At 40.1% G+C, this 15,145-nt stretch overlaps 1 protein-coding gene across 2 annotated transcripts in view; it reads left to right on the forward strand.

Moving 5' to 3' along the window:
* The window catches only part of CPVL (carboxypeptidase vitellogenic like), a 112,412-nt gene that overhangs the window by 53,729 nt on the left and 43,538 nt on the right, over positions 1 to 15,145 (forward strand). For both annotated transcript variants that reach the window (XM_007193500.3, XM_007193499.3), the window contains 4 exons: positions 2,333 to 2,455; positions 3,123 to 3,254; positions 7,056 to 7,154; positions 8,715 to 8,888. In XM_007193500.3, the coding sequence (XP_007193562.2) occupies positions 2,333 to 2,455; positions 3,123 to 3,254; positions 7,056 to 7,154; positions 8,715 to 8,888 (528 nt within the window). The remainder of the gene's footprint in view (positions 1 to 2,332; positions 2,456 to 3,122; positions 3,255 to 7,055; positions 7,155 to 8,714; positions 8,889 to 15,145) is intronic.

Raw genomic sequence — 15,145 nt, forward strand, 5'->3', positions numbered from 1 at the left:
TCACATTTGAGTCAAGTTTTCCATAATGTATTTTTAAAAGATATTGTGATCTTTACAAGTTTTGTGCTTTATTCATTTTTGTGTCTACTCAAGTATCTGTTATGATACCTTTGACAGAAGAGTTGCCCAATAAACCATCATTGAATGAAGATTATATAATACATCTGTACCAGTGAAATGATTAGTCAAGAAAATTTGCTTTTTTGGTCAATTTACAGAAGTTTTACTTGACAAATGTTCACGTACTGTCCCTAAAAGGAGAATATAGCAAAGTTATACAACAAACCAAATTTCAGACATGGAAGCTAGAAAGTACTCATGAGTATGAATGGATAAGCTGCTTTGATTTAATACTTTGCCTAAATAATTCTTATTGCACAAGAGGAGTGCATCAGTGAAGGGATCTTGTGTGAGTTATGTAAATTAAGTTCTTCCATCATAATTTGGAAGGGGTTTAGGATTTGGAGTAGGTCAGACCACGTTTAATTCTGACTCTATCACTTAACCTCTCTGAGCCCCAATGTCCTTACGTTGAAATGGGAATAATGATAACTGCAGCATATGATTATGGCATGGAAAAAATGAGAGCTCTCCAGAATTCCCAGTCTTTGAACTTCAGGGCCCTGGAGAGCCTTGGCCATATTGTGAAAGTTCTGCAGATCCATATGTACCCACGTAATGCATCTAGTCTATCTAGAATATATGTGCATTGCTGTTTTTCAAATGCATGTAGGCTAATTCAAGAATCATTCATTGAGCAGCTGTTTATTGAGCACTAACAAACAGCATCAGGTACAGGGGATACACTAATAAACAAAACAGACAGATATCCCTGTGTCTGTGGATCTTCTATTCCAGTGTGGGTAGGGGAATAACAGTACACAAGGTAATAAGTAAAAGTTTGTTGGACAGTGATAAAGATTAAGATGAAAAAGGAGAGAAGGGGAATATAAAATATCAAAAAAGGGGTGTTAAAGTTTTTGATAGGGTGGCCATGGACGGCAACCCTCAGGAAGCCACACTGAAGGAAGTGAGGGAGTTAACCATATGGATATCTGGGGAAGAACATTCCAGGGACAGAAAGAGCTAATGCAAGGGAAGGAACAGTACAGATCACAATTATGATTTGGTCTGAGAGAGGCTGGAGAGGAATGAGCAGGAGGATAGTAGGGGATAATGTGAGTGAAGTGACCAGATCATGTCAGCCCTTATGCCCCAGAAAAAGCACTTCACTTTTGCTTTGAGAGAGATGGGAAGTCATTAGAGGGTTTGAGCAGAGGAGTGGCATGATCTAATTTAACAGACCCTTGTCTTGAAATTAGACTGGATGAGGGTAAGAGCAAAAGCAGAGGCCCATTGAGGAGGCTGCTGCAAGAATCCAGGTGAGAGATGACGGTACCTGGAGCAAGGTGATAAAGGGGGGGTGTGCAAAGACACTGGATTCCGGATGTGTTTTGATAGAATAGGTAGAGTTGATGAGATTCACTAATGGACTTTCACGAGGTGTGAGTGAAAGAGATAAACAGTGGCACCAGGATTTTTGGCCTGAGCAGTTAGAAGAACAGAGTTTACATTAATGGAAACGGAGGCTGCAAGGAGGGCTTGGGGATTGGAGCTTCGTTTTGAACATAGGAAGTTTAATATTAGACATACAAGTGGAGATGTCAGGAAGGCAACTTTTTAATGGAAGAAACACAGAACTATTTTTAAATATTACTGAACCAATAGTGGCTCTTTTCAGCATAATCTAAAAGCAGAATTATCATGTTTGTGTTAGCAAGCTATTTTGAAATTGAAAAAGAGCCTTGTACTGGAAAGGGTTGGAAACAGAGGTAAGTTCAAGTGACCATTTTAGTGGCCAATAAATATTATTTATCCTTTTCCTCTTCCTTTAATACATGTTGATTTCAAATTTTGGCATCATTGTATAGATTTTGAAATCTTAATTTTGGCCTTGGGATTTTTTTTTTTTTTTAATAAAGCTTGCAATGGAACTTTCTGGTAAGGAAAACCCTAAGGGTGGCAGAATTGTGTTCACTGGTGTCCATGTTATTTCTTTTGGAAGGAAATTAGAATGTTCACTTAGGACACGTTCACTTATTTTTTTCTTGCGCTCCTAACCTGTGACCTGCATGTCACTTCATGCTATTCGCGATGACAAAAGAAGGAAGGGACAGAGCTCCGTGCTGTTGTCAAATTTGCAATGTAAGGTTAAGAAATACATGTGTCTTGTGGAAATACTGATTGTTTTATTGTGATTTTAATTTGCATAAACACCTCATTTTAGTAGCATTGATTTGTGATGGTTCATTTTAACGTCTACCCTTCTCAGTCTTACGCGGGGAAATACGTGCCAGCCATCGCCCACTACATCCACATGCTCAACCCCGTGATGATCGTGAAGATCAACCTGAAGGGAATTGCTCTTGGAGACGCGTATTCTGATCCCGAGTCAGTAGGTGGCTCTTTTTTCCTTTCCATTTTGTTCCTTAAGGAGATTAAATACCCTTTAATCAGATGGAGGCTCCTCTTACCCTACAGACCTAACTTCATAAAGGGAAATACTGTTGCTCAGTTGACTTTCTAATGATTTAAATCTTCTAATTTTTACCAAATGTTTTACAGTGTCAACTTACTATATGTCAGCCTATGTTGGCTGTGAGTGCAAGTGTCAGTGTGTGTATGTATGAGTGTGTGCACCTGTGCTTCGTGTGTTTGTGTGTATGTTGTGTACATGTGTGTTGTATGAGTGTTTGTGTGGTTATGTGGTGTGTGTTTGTGTATGTTTTATGTATATGTGTTTGTGTGGTGTATTTGTGTTATACACGAATTGTGTGTGTGCTGTGTGTGTATGTGTGTGGTGTGTGTGTGTATGTGTGTTTGTGTGTATGTGTGTGTCGTGTATATGTCTTATGTCTGTGTGTTTGTGTGGTGTATTTTGTGTTGTGCATGCATTGTGTGTGTTGTACGTGTATGTTTGTGCGGGGTGTGTGTGTATATGTGTGTGTGTTGTCCTGCTCCGCTAACTGAGAAGTTACAGAGGGATATTTCACAAGCAGATGGGCTTCCCTTACGTCCCTCTCTCTCCATGTAGCGTCTGTGTTTGCTTCTTTTCTCCTCAGATCATACAGGGCTATGCACCATTCCTGTTCCAAATTGGCTTGTTGGATGAGAAGCAGAGAAAGTACTTCCAGAAGCAGTGCGATGAGTGCGTGAAATACATCCAGGAGGAGAAGTGGTCTCAGGCCTTTGAAGTGAGTTCTGGGGCCTGCGCTGCCCTGGCGCAATGAGCACCATCTGAGAAGGTCCCGGAAGCACTGCGGTGCCTGGCCTGGCTCTTTGTTGTTAGCAAAGGTGTTTCCGTGGTGCTGTCCCGAGATCAGGAGGCGAGACAGTGGGCTCCTAACGAAGAAAAGAACCATCTGGGTTTCTTTGAATTTACTTTGACCATATTTTAAACCTGAGATCACCTCGGGGTGTTTATCTAACTGTGTCTTTCATTAACTGTTTTGATTTCTTGAAATGCTGTGTAGGCCCTCAAGGCATCCCTACCATAAAGAAATCAGAAGAAAGGCAACCTGGAAAGTGGTTGCACATGCTTCCACATGTGCTCTAAACCCTTCAGAGGGTAATATCCACACACAGGGCTCCAGCTGGGGAAGTGGCCACAGTGTAACAAATGTCACATGTTCCTGTGTGTCAGGAACAAAGAGTATAAAGGGTGGTCGCTTGAAACTTTTACAAAGAGCCATTGGCATTTGTAAATATCGTCACATCGCTCTCCTAAAATTAAATTTGAGGATCAAGTAACATGGTTATATTCTTCAACCTTTTTTTCTTTGGTTGTTTAAAATGGAAGACTATACTAAATATTAGGATGCAGGAGGGTCTTGTGTGTTGCTCGTTTGTTTTTTGGCCAGTGCAGACAAAGATCATGTGTAAGCAATCTTCCTTGGGGGTTTTTGTCACCTTTCCCATAGAGCCGGCGTGTTTGACACATTAGTAAATGAGGTGAGGACTGAATTTTGAGACCTTTAATCTTGTTACTGGGAGCACAGCCTGTCACAGTTTACCTACCAGCATTGTTATTATTAAGGCTGAGGCCTGGTATTAATAGTCTTTTAGGCGCTGTAGGTCAGCTGGTTCAGATCAAAACAGGAGACATACAAACTTATGGAGAAGGGTGGGGTAACAAAGTTGTGCTCCATTTTACAAATAGCGTGCCAGGGCAGTGACTGCCCGTGTTGTGAGTTCTGACAGCAGCAAGCTGTGTAAATAGGAGAACTCAGGAAGTCCCGAGCCACCCCACAGCACCCTGGCGGGCTCCCCTTTCTGTGCCAGGACACTTGATGTGGCCGCAGAACATGGATTCAGAATTTCTTCTGCAATTGTGAATGCGAAGGAAAGAAGAAGGATCTTCTCAGGGACAGGTTGGGTCATTCTTCAACTTGCAATCACAGTATTTTCAAGGCTGGTTGTAGGCTATCTGCTGTGGTAGGCAGAAAGGGTAAAAAGGACGAAACGTTTAGAATTTAGAATTAATAGGAAATTTTACATTGCATGAGACCCATCTGCAAGTGAGACATTTGATGTGTTTTTTTTTTTAATTAATTTATTTATTTATTTATTTTTGGCTGTGTTGGGTCTTCGTTTCTGTGCGAGGGCTTTCTCCAGTTGTGGCAAGCGGGGGCCACTCCTCATCGCGGTGCGCGGGCCTCTCACTGTCGCGGCCTCTCTTGTTGCGGAGCACAGGCTCCAGATGCGCAGGCTCAGCAGCCGTGGCTCACAGGCCCAGCCGCTCTGCGGCATGTGGGATCTTCCCGGACCAGGGCTCGAACCCGTGTCCCCTGCATTGGCAGGCAGATTCCCAACCACTGCGCCACCAGGGAAGCCCTGATGTGTTTCTGAAGAAGCATATGTCAAGAGCAAGCATAAGCAGTGTCAAGAGCAAGAATATTTGATAGGGGCTTCCCTGGTGGCACAGTGGTTGAGAGTCCGCCTGCCAGTGCAGGGGACACGGGTTCGAGCCCTGGTCTGGGAAGATCCCACATGCCGCGGAGCATCCAAGCCCGTGAGCCACAACTACTGAGCCTGTGCGTCTGGAGCCTGTGCTCCGCAACAAGAGAGGCCACGATAGTGAGAGGCCCACGCACCGCGATGAAGAGTGGCCCCCGCTTGCCGCAACTAGAAAAAAGCCCTCGCACAGAAACGAGGACCCAGCACAGCCAAAACTAAATAAATAAATAAATAAATAAATTTGAAAAAAAAAAAAGAATATTTGATAGACTCAAAGGGATAAAGAAAGCAGAAAGATGTCTGTGGTGCGTGATCCAGCAGTCTAAGTGTCCACAGGATTAGTGAAACTGTTGAAAAGTTCAGATATTGTGTGTATTCAGAGATGATGAGAAGATGGCCCATGAGGACTCTCCCAAACCAGATTCATCAAAAAATAGAGAACCCCCCCGACCCCCGCCCAAAAAAAAACTCCTGAAGGTATGCAATGTCTCTGTGACCACTGGTCCAAAATCTTGAGTGATAAAAGACTTTTGCTTTTTCACAGGAAATAGATGAAATGATACTTAGGAAAGTAATCAAGTAGTGGTAAAATGTGTTTCACGTTATGCAATACAAGACTCCAAGAAATCCTGAAACCCAAGAGAATACAAATGTCAAAATCTCAAGCCTAAATAATAAAGCCTTTTTGATGTTCTGATCCCCTTAAAATGATTTAGTTAATAAAAGAGCGGTAAGTTGGAGCTGAAGGGAACTTGAGGGATCAGCTTCTCTCCCGACACACACCCCTGGCGATCGCCTTCTCATTCTCTGAATATTTTGGCTCCTGCCTCAGTGTCACTTTCCAGCATTACTCTTGTCATCATTTCTGGTGACTGAAGTCTCCACATGGATGATCTTTTTAATACTTGGTCCCTCTGTTTCTTAGTCTCCTCTCATTTAGTGATCTTGTTCTCTTTACCTTAGCTGCTCATTCCCATTACCCCCTGCAAAAAAGCCAGCAATCACTCCACAATCTCAGATCCAACAGATTCAAACGTCTTCCCCCAACTGCCGCCTCCTATCGTCCCAGCTCACTTCTCTGAATATGCCAACTTGAATTACAGTCCTGCAATCCCATTGTCTTTCAGTCCATGGATCCTACTACCTCTTCTTGGTCCCCTACCCCTGCAGGTCTTAATTTCTCTAATTACCCAACATAAACCCAAGCTCAGTCATCACATACATTCCCGACCTACGCCCCGCTTTGCACCTCCTCCAACTCCTTTGGCCAAACCACAGTCCTGGCTAGATGCCCCTCTCCGCCACTCCATGCCTGCCTTTGTGCAGCTCAACATGACCTGAGAAAAGCACACAGCCGTGCCGACTGCTCTCATCTTCAGCTGATGACCAGGTTTTCAATGTCAGCAGTCCAAAGATAACTTCCACCAGTGCCAAGCACCTGGGTGTATGTCCGTATCCTCTGCCCTGTCTCCTCGTACATGGGTGAGTGGTCAATGATCATGTATGGTAACCCTTCCCCACAAGACTCACTCCCACAGTCGGGGCCTTTGGGCTCACTGTTTCCTCTACTTGGAAAGTTCTTTTCCTAGATGTCTGCCAGGCTTGCTTCCTCCCTTCCAACAGGTCTTTACTCAGATGCCACCTTGTGAGTGAGACCCGTTTCCTCCTCTCTGCAGTGTCCCCCACACCCACCACCCAGGCACGCATAACCCCACAGGCACCCATGGCACTTCCTACTCCCCTTCTCCTTGTTAGTTTTCTCCTTAGCCCTTATCACTCTGTAATACACTGCATATTTTACCTATGAATGCTTGTTTATTGTATACCCTCTAAAATATAAGCTCTATGAGGGAGCATTTTTGGCCTGCCTTGTTCACTGCTGTTTCCCCAATGCCTTGGACAGTGTCTATAGCGCAGAGATGTGTGGGAAGCGGTTGTTGAATAAAACAGTTATTGAATAAATGAAATGACAAATGCCTGTACATTTTTACCCATGCTGATGTTTTCCTCCTTTCTTTCTCCCCTCTCTCCCAACCTAGTTACTGGATAAACTACTAGATGGTGACTTAATAAGCGAGCCTTCCTACTTCCAGAATGTTACAGGATGTTCTAATTACTACAACCTTTTACAGTGCACGGTAATGACAACAATTTAAAAAACCATAATAGTGTTTGCTTAAAACTTTTGGCAAAACCAAACTTCCTCCGATTTAGGAAATAGGAGAGCTGACTTTACACTAGACAAACATGTCCAAACTGTATTGCATTATTTGGTCTACTAATCTATAGGATTTTTTACCCTGCCAATCTTGTATACATTATAATCTGACCATTGAGACTGTGTGATATTCCAGATAACTCAAAAAAAATCTCCGATTAACACAATTTCCCCCCACTAGATCTTGTTATACAGAAGTTCTTTTGTGAAGGAGAGAGGCCAGGATTGCAGTTCTGGGTATCAGGTCCCAGAGCTCCAATCCTGTAGTGAGTTTCTTGAAAATGCCCACATTATTTGTTCTGTACTTAAGACAGCTTGGATAACCCAAACTGCCAAAGCCTTTATGAAAATATTTGCTTTGTCTTACTTTTAACTTAAGATGTTTCATGCATTCAGTACGGCCCTCACTTCAAGCCCTCTGGAATATTTCTCAAAGTATTCGGATAGTTTCTTTCATAAAAGTGGGCCAAAATTTGATGTCTTTTGGGTAGAATTAATCAAAGAAGATAGAGGGAGCCAGAGTGGGAATTTGGATTTGTAGAACCATATCTAGTGGATATGACAATACATTCTGTTTTTTAAAATTGTCTTACTTATGAACTATTTTGTAAATAAAATATAAAGCTAATTTCAATGAAATTTGCCAACCCTGTGGTTTTGGATTTAGATTCTACCAAGAGAAAAACATATGCTAGGCAAGAAAGAAGCAAAATTTGTGATTAAATTTTTTTCTTTACAAAGAAAATGTATTCACAGTTAGCAAAAAATATTGATGAGTCACAAAATTGTTGATTTCAAACTCTTTTTTTTTATCCTTTGTAACTTTTTAAAAACAGCATTTACTCCTTTTTTTTTTTTCTTTTAGCGTAATGAATCTTACAGAGACTTTTATGCAGTATTTTTAAAAAATAAGGCTCATGGACAACTTCTCTTTTGTCTTATGTCCTTCATAAGGTATCATCTGTTCTTACACTTGATATATTTTCCCCCTTAAATTATGGTCAGCTGATTATTTTGTGTGTGTGGTTTTAATAAACGGCAGAACATGAAAAAGAAATCCTCAGCTTTTAATCCACCACATCACCTTCCTGTCCCCTTGTGGTCCATTTCACCTTCTTTCCTGAGAGCCTCCAACAAGGAGCAAAATGATTTTGATAATCTCGCCTCTTCGTTTTTCCTATCTTTGCCTTGAATGGGGTTTTTAATTGGAGTTACAGATCACAAAAGTTTCGTTGTTACAAAAAGGAAAATCCAGCATTTGCAAATTGGATACTGGCTCTAAGAGTATCAGATCATCCAGATTTGCTTGGTAAAATTTGAATTTCCCCAAATCCCCAAGTTAAGATATTCATGGTAGAGACCAGTTAATAGTGGTGTCACATCTTGTTCATTGTGATATATGTTAGGAGAAATTTGAAGCTTTCCCCAGAGTGCTGTTCCCACCACCCACTCGTTTTCCCTAATATTTTTCTGATGCCAGGAACCTGAGGACCAAAGTTACTACAGGAAATTTTTGTCCCTCCCACAAGTGAGACAAGCCATCCACGTGGGAAACCAGACTTTTAGTGATGGATCCAAAGTTGAAAAGTACTTGCGAGAAGATACAGTAAAGTCAGTGAAACCATGGTTAACTGAAATCATGAATAATTATAAGGTAAGAGACTTAACTTTAGTTACTATCTATTTTAGGAACTTTTCAGATCACCCAAAGCAGAAGTGACCTTCTTTTACTCTTAATTTGACTCCTGCCATTTTTTACTTTTATGATATATTACAAGTGTAAGTAACAACTGCTGCATTGTTTGATTTCTTTGAATTAAAAGTTTTATTTTTTTCCTTCTAATTAAATCACTTTCCCCCGAAAGTTCCTAAAAATGAAATTCTCTTTGGCACATGACACCTCCCATCATTTCTTGAAAATAGAAGGAGAGCAGAGCCGAGAAGATGACTGGCCTTGTGTAAGCCAATTTTCCCTTATTGTTTGCTTTATTATGTTAATCCCAATGAAGTCAGGGATAAATGAAATCAACTGGTTATTCCAAAAATGCTTTTTGCTTGATAATTGCATTCATTCACGTTGCTCAACCACAGTTTCTTCAGGGCCGGCTTTACGCCAAACGTTGTGCTAGTCTGTCAGGTTGAAGCGTTGAATGAGAAAAGGTCCCTGTTTTGAGGCATGTAAAGTCAATCACTGTGTTATCTGACTGAGATGTTCTGCCTGATTTGTTGCTGGTGGTACCAGAGGTTCAAGCAGAGGAACTGTGGACCCTCGAACTCTCACTGTGAGGGAAGGACACCACGAGCAGGTGACAGGGGGACAGTCATCCTGTGCATTTCTTTCCCCTTTATTTCTCTCCTTACCTCCTCCTCTGATCCTCCAGGACTGTTAGCATTTGTCCTAGGCATGGTCTGGGGGTAGCTCAACAGGATAAGTGTGTTAATGATAGAGAAGATCACCACCAGAGGTGATCCACTTTCTCTCTCTTTCCTGGCAGAGGCAAGAGTAATGTTTGGAATGAACAAAAAACAGGGCAACCAGTAACCAACACATGAATTAGACAAAAGACAACCTCTCCTCAAGATACTTTATTTCTATCTGTCCAAAAATTGTCCTAGTATACTGCTTTTTTTTGAACCAGACTCTTTACTGCCATTTTCTGACATAAGGAAAACACATTTCAACAATGTCTATGTTAGGAACAGTGTCTCTTGGGATTGTTCAGTGCACAACCTTCAGTACTACCAAGGGAGCCCTTGACCTAATGCACCTTTACTAGATTGTGTTTTAGAATATGCCCGACCTAGAAGACCTATTTTCTGATCCTGCCTCTAGTACACAGAGTTTGAATCCTAGACATACAACTTTTGTTCAAAATAATCTAAGGCCAATGGCATGCAGAGTCTACAAACCCATTATATATCTGCAGAACTTCATGAAATACTTACTTTGTAGGCAAGAAAGGGCCTAACTAGATGAGATCAGGATTTCAGCCACTCTTGTGTTTGGTTCTGTCAGGGAAATGTAGTGGCCCTTAGTGCTTGCCTGCTTGGAGCCTTCTCTGAGCACCTTCAGGTTGTCCTCTTCTCTGAGGTCTCAGACCATGTGGTCTCTACTGCTGTGGTCACACTCAGCACACTGTACTGCCATTATGGGCCTCGAGCAGAAGTCAGTAACACATAAATGAATGAATGAAAAATCAGTTCTATAAATTAGTGGTCTATCAAAAATATATCTAATAAACTTGTTCATAATCCGTCAGGTATTTATTATCCACAAATTTATTAAACCAAAAAGAGCTTAGCACTTATGTTTTCAAGATGTAAACATTGGGCTATAATGTAACATTAAGGAATGCAAAATGGTTTTTTTGAGTGGAGAGCAGATAAGGAAGTTCCCATGTGTATTTTTTTGTGCCCTTGCAAGATAGGTTTTCTCACTGTATAAATTTAACTAGGGTATGATTGCTTTCTCAGCGAAGTGAAGATAGCGTGAGATATATAGTTCACCTGATGGTGTAAACTCTCCTGGTATTGGCTGATCGCCATACAGTGTCCACTTGCTTGATAAGGGGGAATATGCTGATTGAAGATGAGCCTGCATTTTGATATTTAAACATATCTGTTTCTGTTTCCCATGTATCCTAAACCTACCAATATGAATTCCAATGAAATCAGAATGTTTTCTAAACTTTCAAACTCTGAATCAGTTGTCAGAAAAAGAGACTAGATTAGTGGTGCAGATAAACCATGTTTCCAGAAAGAAAGAGAACAAAGTATGCAGTCAGTCTGAGTGCAGACCAAACAGCGGCTGTTGCTGAAACAGACCGCATATCCATGGCTACAGCTGGCATAGCCCACAGGGCAGCGATTATCCTTGGCTTGTCTGTTAATGGTGGTGAACCTCAATGTGTATGCAGTGGAATCAGAACAATCTAGGTTGGCTTAAAACATTAGTGCCCTCAAGGTTATATTTATGTAAGACTCAGTACTAATTTGTCATAGAAAATAGTGCACATGTTTCTATTCATAGGAACATGGAAGTCTCTTTCTAGTACTAGATTCATTTTAGGCAATGTGGAATATCTGATGGGCTGAGGAAGACCTTCATCAGTTTCTGGAAACTAATAGAACTAAAAGAACAAGGGTGTAGTACATCACTTTCTGTACAGACTATGTGAAAACATAATCCTTTTCTTGTAAAGACCTACAAGGGATGTGTACTCAAAGTCATCCTCTTTTCAGTAATTTCAAATATTTAGGTGGTAAATTGAAATATCATTTTAGCAGTTTCCAGAACAACTAGAATGAGAAATAATCGGTTGGACTATTGGAATTCATGATTAAATCAGATCATGGTTAAATATTATCAGGATTTCTAGGAGTTACCTGGGTCCATAGCACATGGTGGTTATAAGCATGGGTTCTCAAGTTAGACATTTTGAGTTTGAATTCTGTTTCCACTATTCACTGGCTATATTCCTTTGGGGAAGGATACTTAAAATACTCTGTGCTTCAGCTTCCTCATCTGTGAAATGGGAATAATAATAGTACTTACAGGTGAGTTCTTATGAGGTTTAAATAGATTATGTAGGTAAAACACTTAAAACAATGACTGGTGCTTAGAAAGTGCTTGAAAATATAAGCTATTAATAATGATGTTCAACACATTTCAGCAGAAGCCTTTAAGCACCTGCTATATACAAAAGGTATACAAAAAACCATGGAAAATACAAAAATAAAAAAGACTTGACAGACTTCTGGTTTCCAGTCTGTCATGTAAGGAACTTAGAAGTTACCATTCTGTCCTAACAACAAGTAAAAAGCTGAACAAACTGAAAAAGCAACAACTCCTCTTAGATCTCTGAGAGAAGTGAAGTCATCACAGGGCAAACTACTTCTTCACAAACAGGAGAGACCAGCAGGTGGGTACAGAGAATCACAACTTTTCTAAGCAGAAATCCATGAGCAGAAACCTCCACAAGAACCAGTACCAGGATAGGAAAACCTGAGCTGTAATTCATGAATTACTGGAAGTTCAGTGGGGATAAGCCTGAGACTTAAAAACTCCAGGGGAATCCAGTCATGGGAGGAAGCCCCCACTTTTGTAGTTTTATCTCCAGGAGTTCTGCAATGTCGTCACAGTGAATACTGGAGAAAAATCCCTTCTGCTTATGGCAGGAGGAGGTAAAAAGTAGCCACCTTGAAATACACCAGAGCATTTTGTTTTTTGTAACAAGGCCTGACCTCAGAAAGCTATTTTACCACAGCCTAACCCACTGAGGGGTTATCAGAGCCTGATCTACCTGTGGGAAGGGAAATACTCAACTTCAGCTCTAGACTTCCATGTGGGGGAAAGGAAATACCCAATTCCAGTTGCCTTTAGCTATGCTGTCCCACCTAAGAGGTGAGGGGGAGCAACTACAAAGCACTGGTGAAGTTCACAGTCCAGGGGCATAGGCTCCTAAAAGACTGAGACCTAATCCTAGGATTCTAGTACACTTCCCATCCCCCACATCTTACCACCATATTACAAAAGGGTTATTTACCACAGTGCCCTGTATCCGGTGCATCACGTACATCTTTCAACAAAAAATTACCAGGCATACTAAAAGGCAAAAACCACACTTTAAAAAGACTGAACGAGCATTAGAACCACAGTCAGATAGGACAGCGATGTTGAAATTATCAGACCAGGCATTTTTGCAAACTATGATTAATATGCTAAGGGCTTCAATGGACAAAGTAGGCAACATACAATAATAGATGGATAATGTAAGCGAAGATATGGGAGTTCTAAGAAAGAATGAAAAAAGAAATGCTAGAAATCAAAAACTAACAGAAATGAAGAATGCCTTTGTTGGGCTCTTTAGTAGACTACATGGCTGAGGAAGGAACTGCTGATCTTGAGGATATGACAGTAGAAACTTCCAAAACTGAAAAGCAAAGGGAACAGAGACTGAACAAAACCAGAAAATCCAAAAACTGCGGAACAACTATAAAAGATGTAACATATGCATAATGGGAATACCAGAAAGAAAAGAGAGAAAGGAACAGAAACAAAATTTGAAGAAATAATGATTGAGAATTTTCCCAAGTTAATGTCGGACACCAAACCACAGATCCAGGAAGCTCAGAGAACACCAAGCAAACAAATGCCAAAAAACAACACCTAGGTATATCATATGTAAACTTTAGAAAATCAGAGATAAAGAAAAAAATCTTGAAAGAAGCCAGAGGGGGGGAAAAACACCTTACCTATAAAGAAGCAAAGGTACGAATTACATCTGACTTCTCCTCAGAAACCATGCAAGCGAAAAGAGAGTGAAATATCTGAAGAGAGAAAAAAATCACCAACCTAGGATTCTGGTCCTATGAAACTATCCCTCAAAAATGGGGCAGAAATAAAGATGTTTTCAGACAAGTACAAATTGAAGGAATTTATTGCCAATAGACCTACCTTGCAAATTATGTTAAAAGAAGTTCTTCACAAGGAAGGATAATGTTATAGGTCAGAAACTCAGCTCTATATAAAGAAAATAAAAGTATTAGAGAATGAATAAATGAAGATGGCATGATTGTCTATGTAGAAAATCTGAAAGAATCAATAAAAAAGCTCCTGGAACTAATAAGTGATTATAGCAAAGTTGCAAGATACAGGGTTAGTATACAAACACCAATCACTTTTCAATATACCAGCAATGAACAACTGGAATTTGAAATTAAAAATCCAAAACCATTTACATTAGCACCGAAACTATTGAAATACTTAGGCATAAATCTAACAAATTATGTACAAACCTATATGCAGAAAACTACAAAATTTTGATGAATGAAATCAAAGAACTAAATAAATAGAGAGATATTCCATGTTCATGAATAGGAAGACTTAATATTATCAAAATGTCCGTTCTTCCCAACTTGATCTACACGTTCAATGAAATCTCAACCAAAATCTCAGCACGTTATTTTATGGGTATTGACAAACTAATTCTAAAGTTTATATGGAAAGGCAGAGACTCAGAATAGCCAACTCAGTATTGAAGGAGAAGAACAAAGTCAGATGAATGACACTTCTTGACTTGGAAACTTACTATAAAACTGCAGTAATTAAGACAGTATAGTATTGGCTGGAGAACAGACAAATAGATAAATGGAAGAGAATAGACAGCCCAGAAATAGACCCACATAAATATAGTCAACTGATCATTGACAAAGGAGCAAAGGCAATACAATGAGCAACCTCACTTATGAGCATATATGTACAAATCCTAAACAAAATATTAATACAACCTAATCCACCAGTGAATAAAAAAGATCAGGTTGGGTTGATCCCATGAATGCAAGGATATTTTTGCATTAGAAGTTCTATCATGTAATTTACCACCTAAAATGTTAAAAGAGAAAAAAATTTTCTATCTTAATAGATGCAAAAAAGTGGATTTGATAAAATTAAAACCCACTTAGGACAAAAAGTTTTAGCAAACGAGGAATAGTAGTATCTGTATTAATTTCCTATGCTTGCTGTAATGGATTACCACAAACTTGATGGCATAAACTACAGAAATTTATTTTCTCGAAGTTCTGGAGGTTAGAAATCCAAAGTCACTTTCACTGGGCTGAAACCAAGGTGTCAATAGGGTGGCTCTAATGGGATAATCCATTCCAGCTTCTGGTGGCTGTTGGCATTCCTTGGCTTGGGACCATATCATTCTAACATCTGCCTCTGTGGTCACATTGCCCTCTCCTCTTCTGTGGTCAAATATCGTCTGCCTCCCTCTTAGAAGAATACATGAGATTGCATTTAGGGACCTCCTAGATAATCTCCCCATCTCAAGATGCTTAAGTTAATCACACATGCAAAGTCTCTATTTTTTTAAATTAATTAATTAATTAATTTATTCTGCATAAGGT

This window comes from Balaenoptera acutorostrata, chromosome 7 (assembly GCF_949987535.1).
Source record: "Balaenoptera acutorostrata chromosome 7, mBalAcu1.1, whole genome shotgun sequence".
Classification (NCBI taxonomy): domain Eukaryota; kingdom Metazoa; phylum Chordata; class Mammalia; order Artiodactyla; family Balaenopteridae; genus Balaenoptera; species Balaenoptera acutorostrata.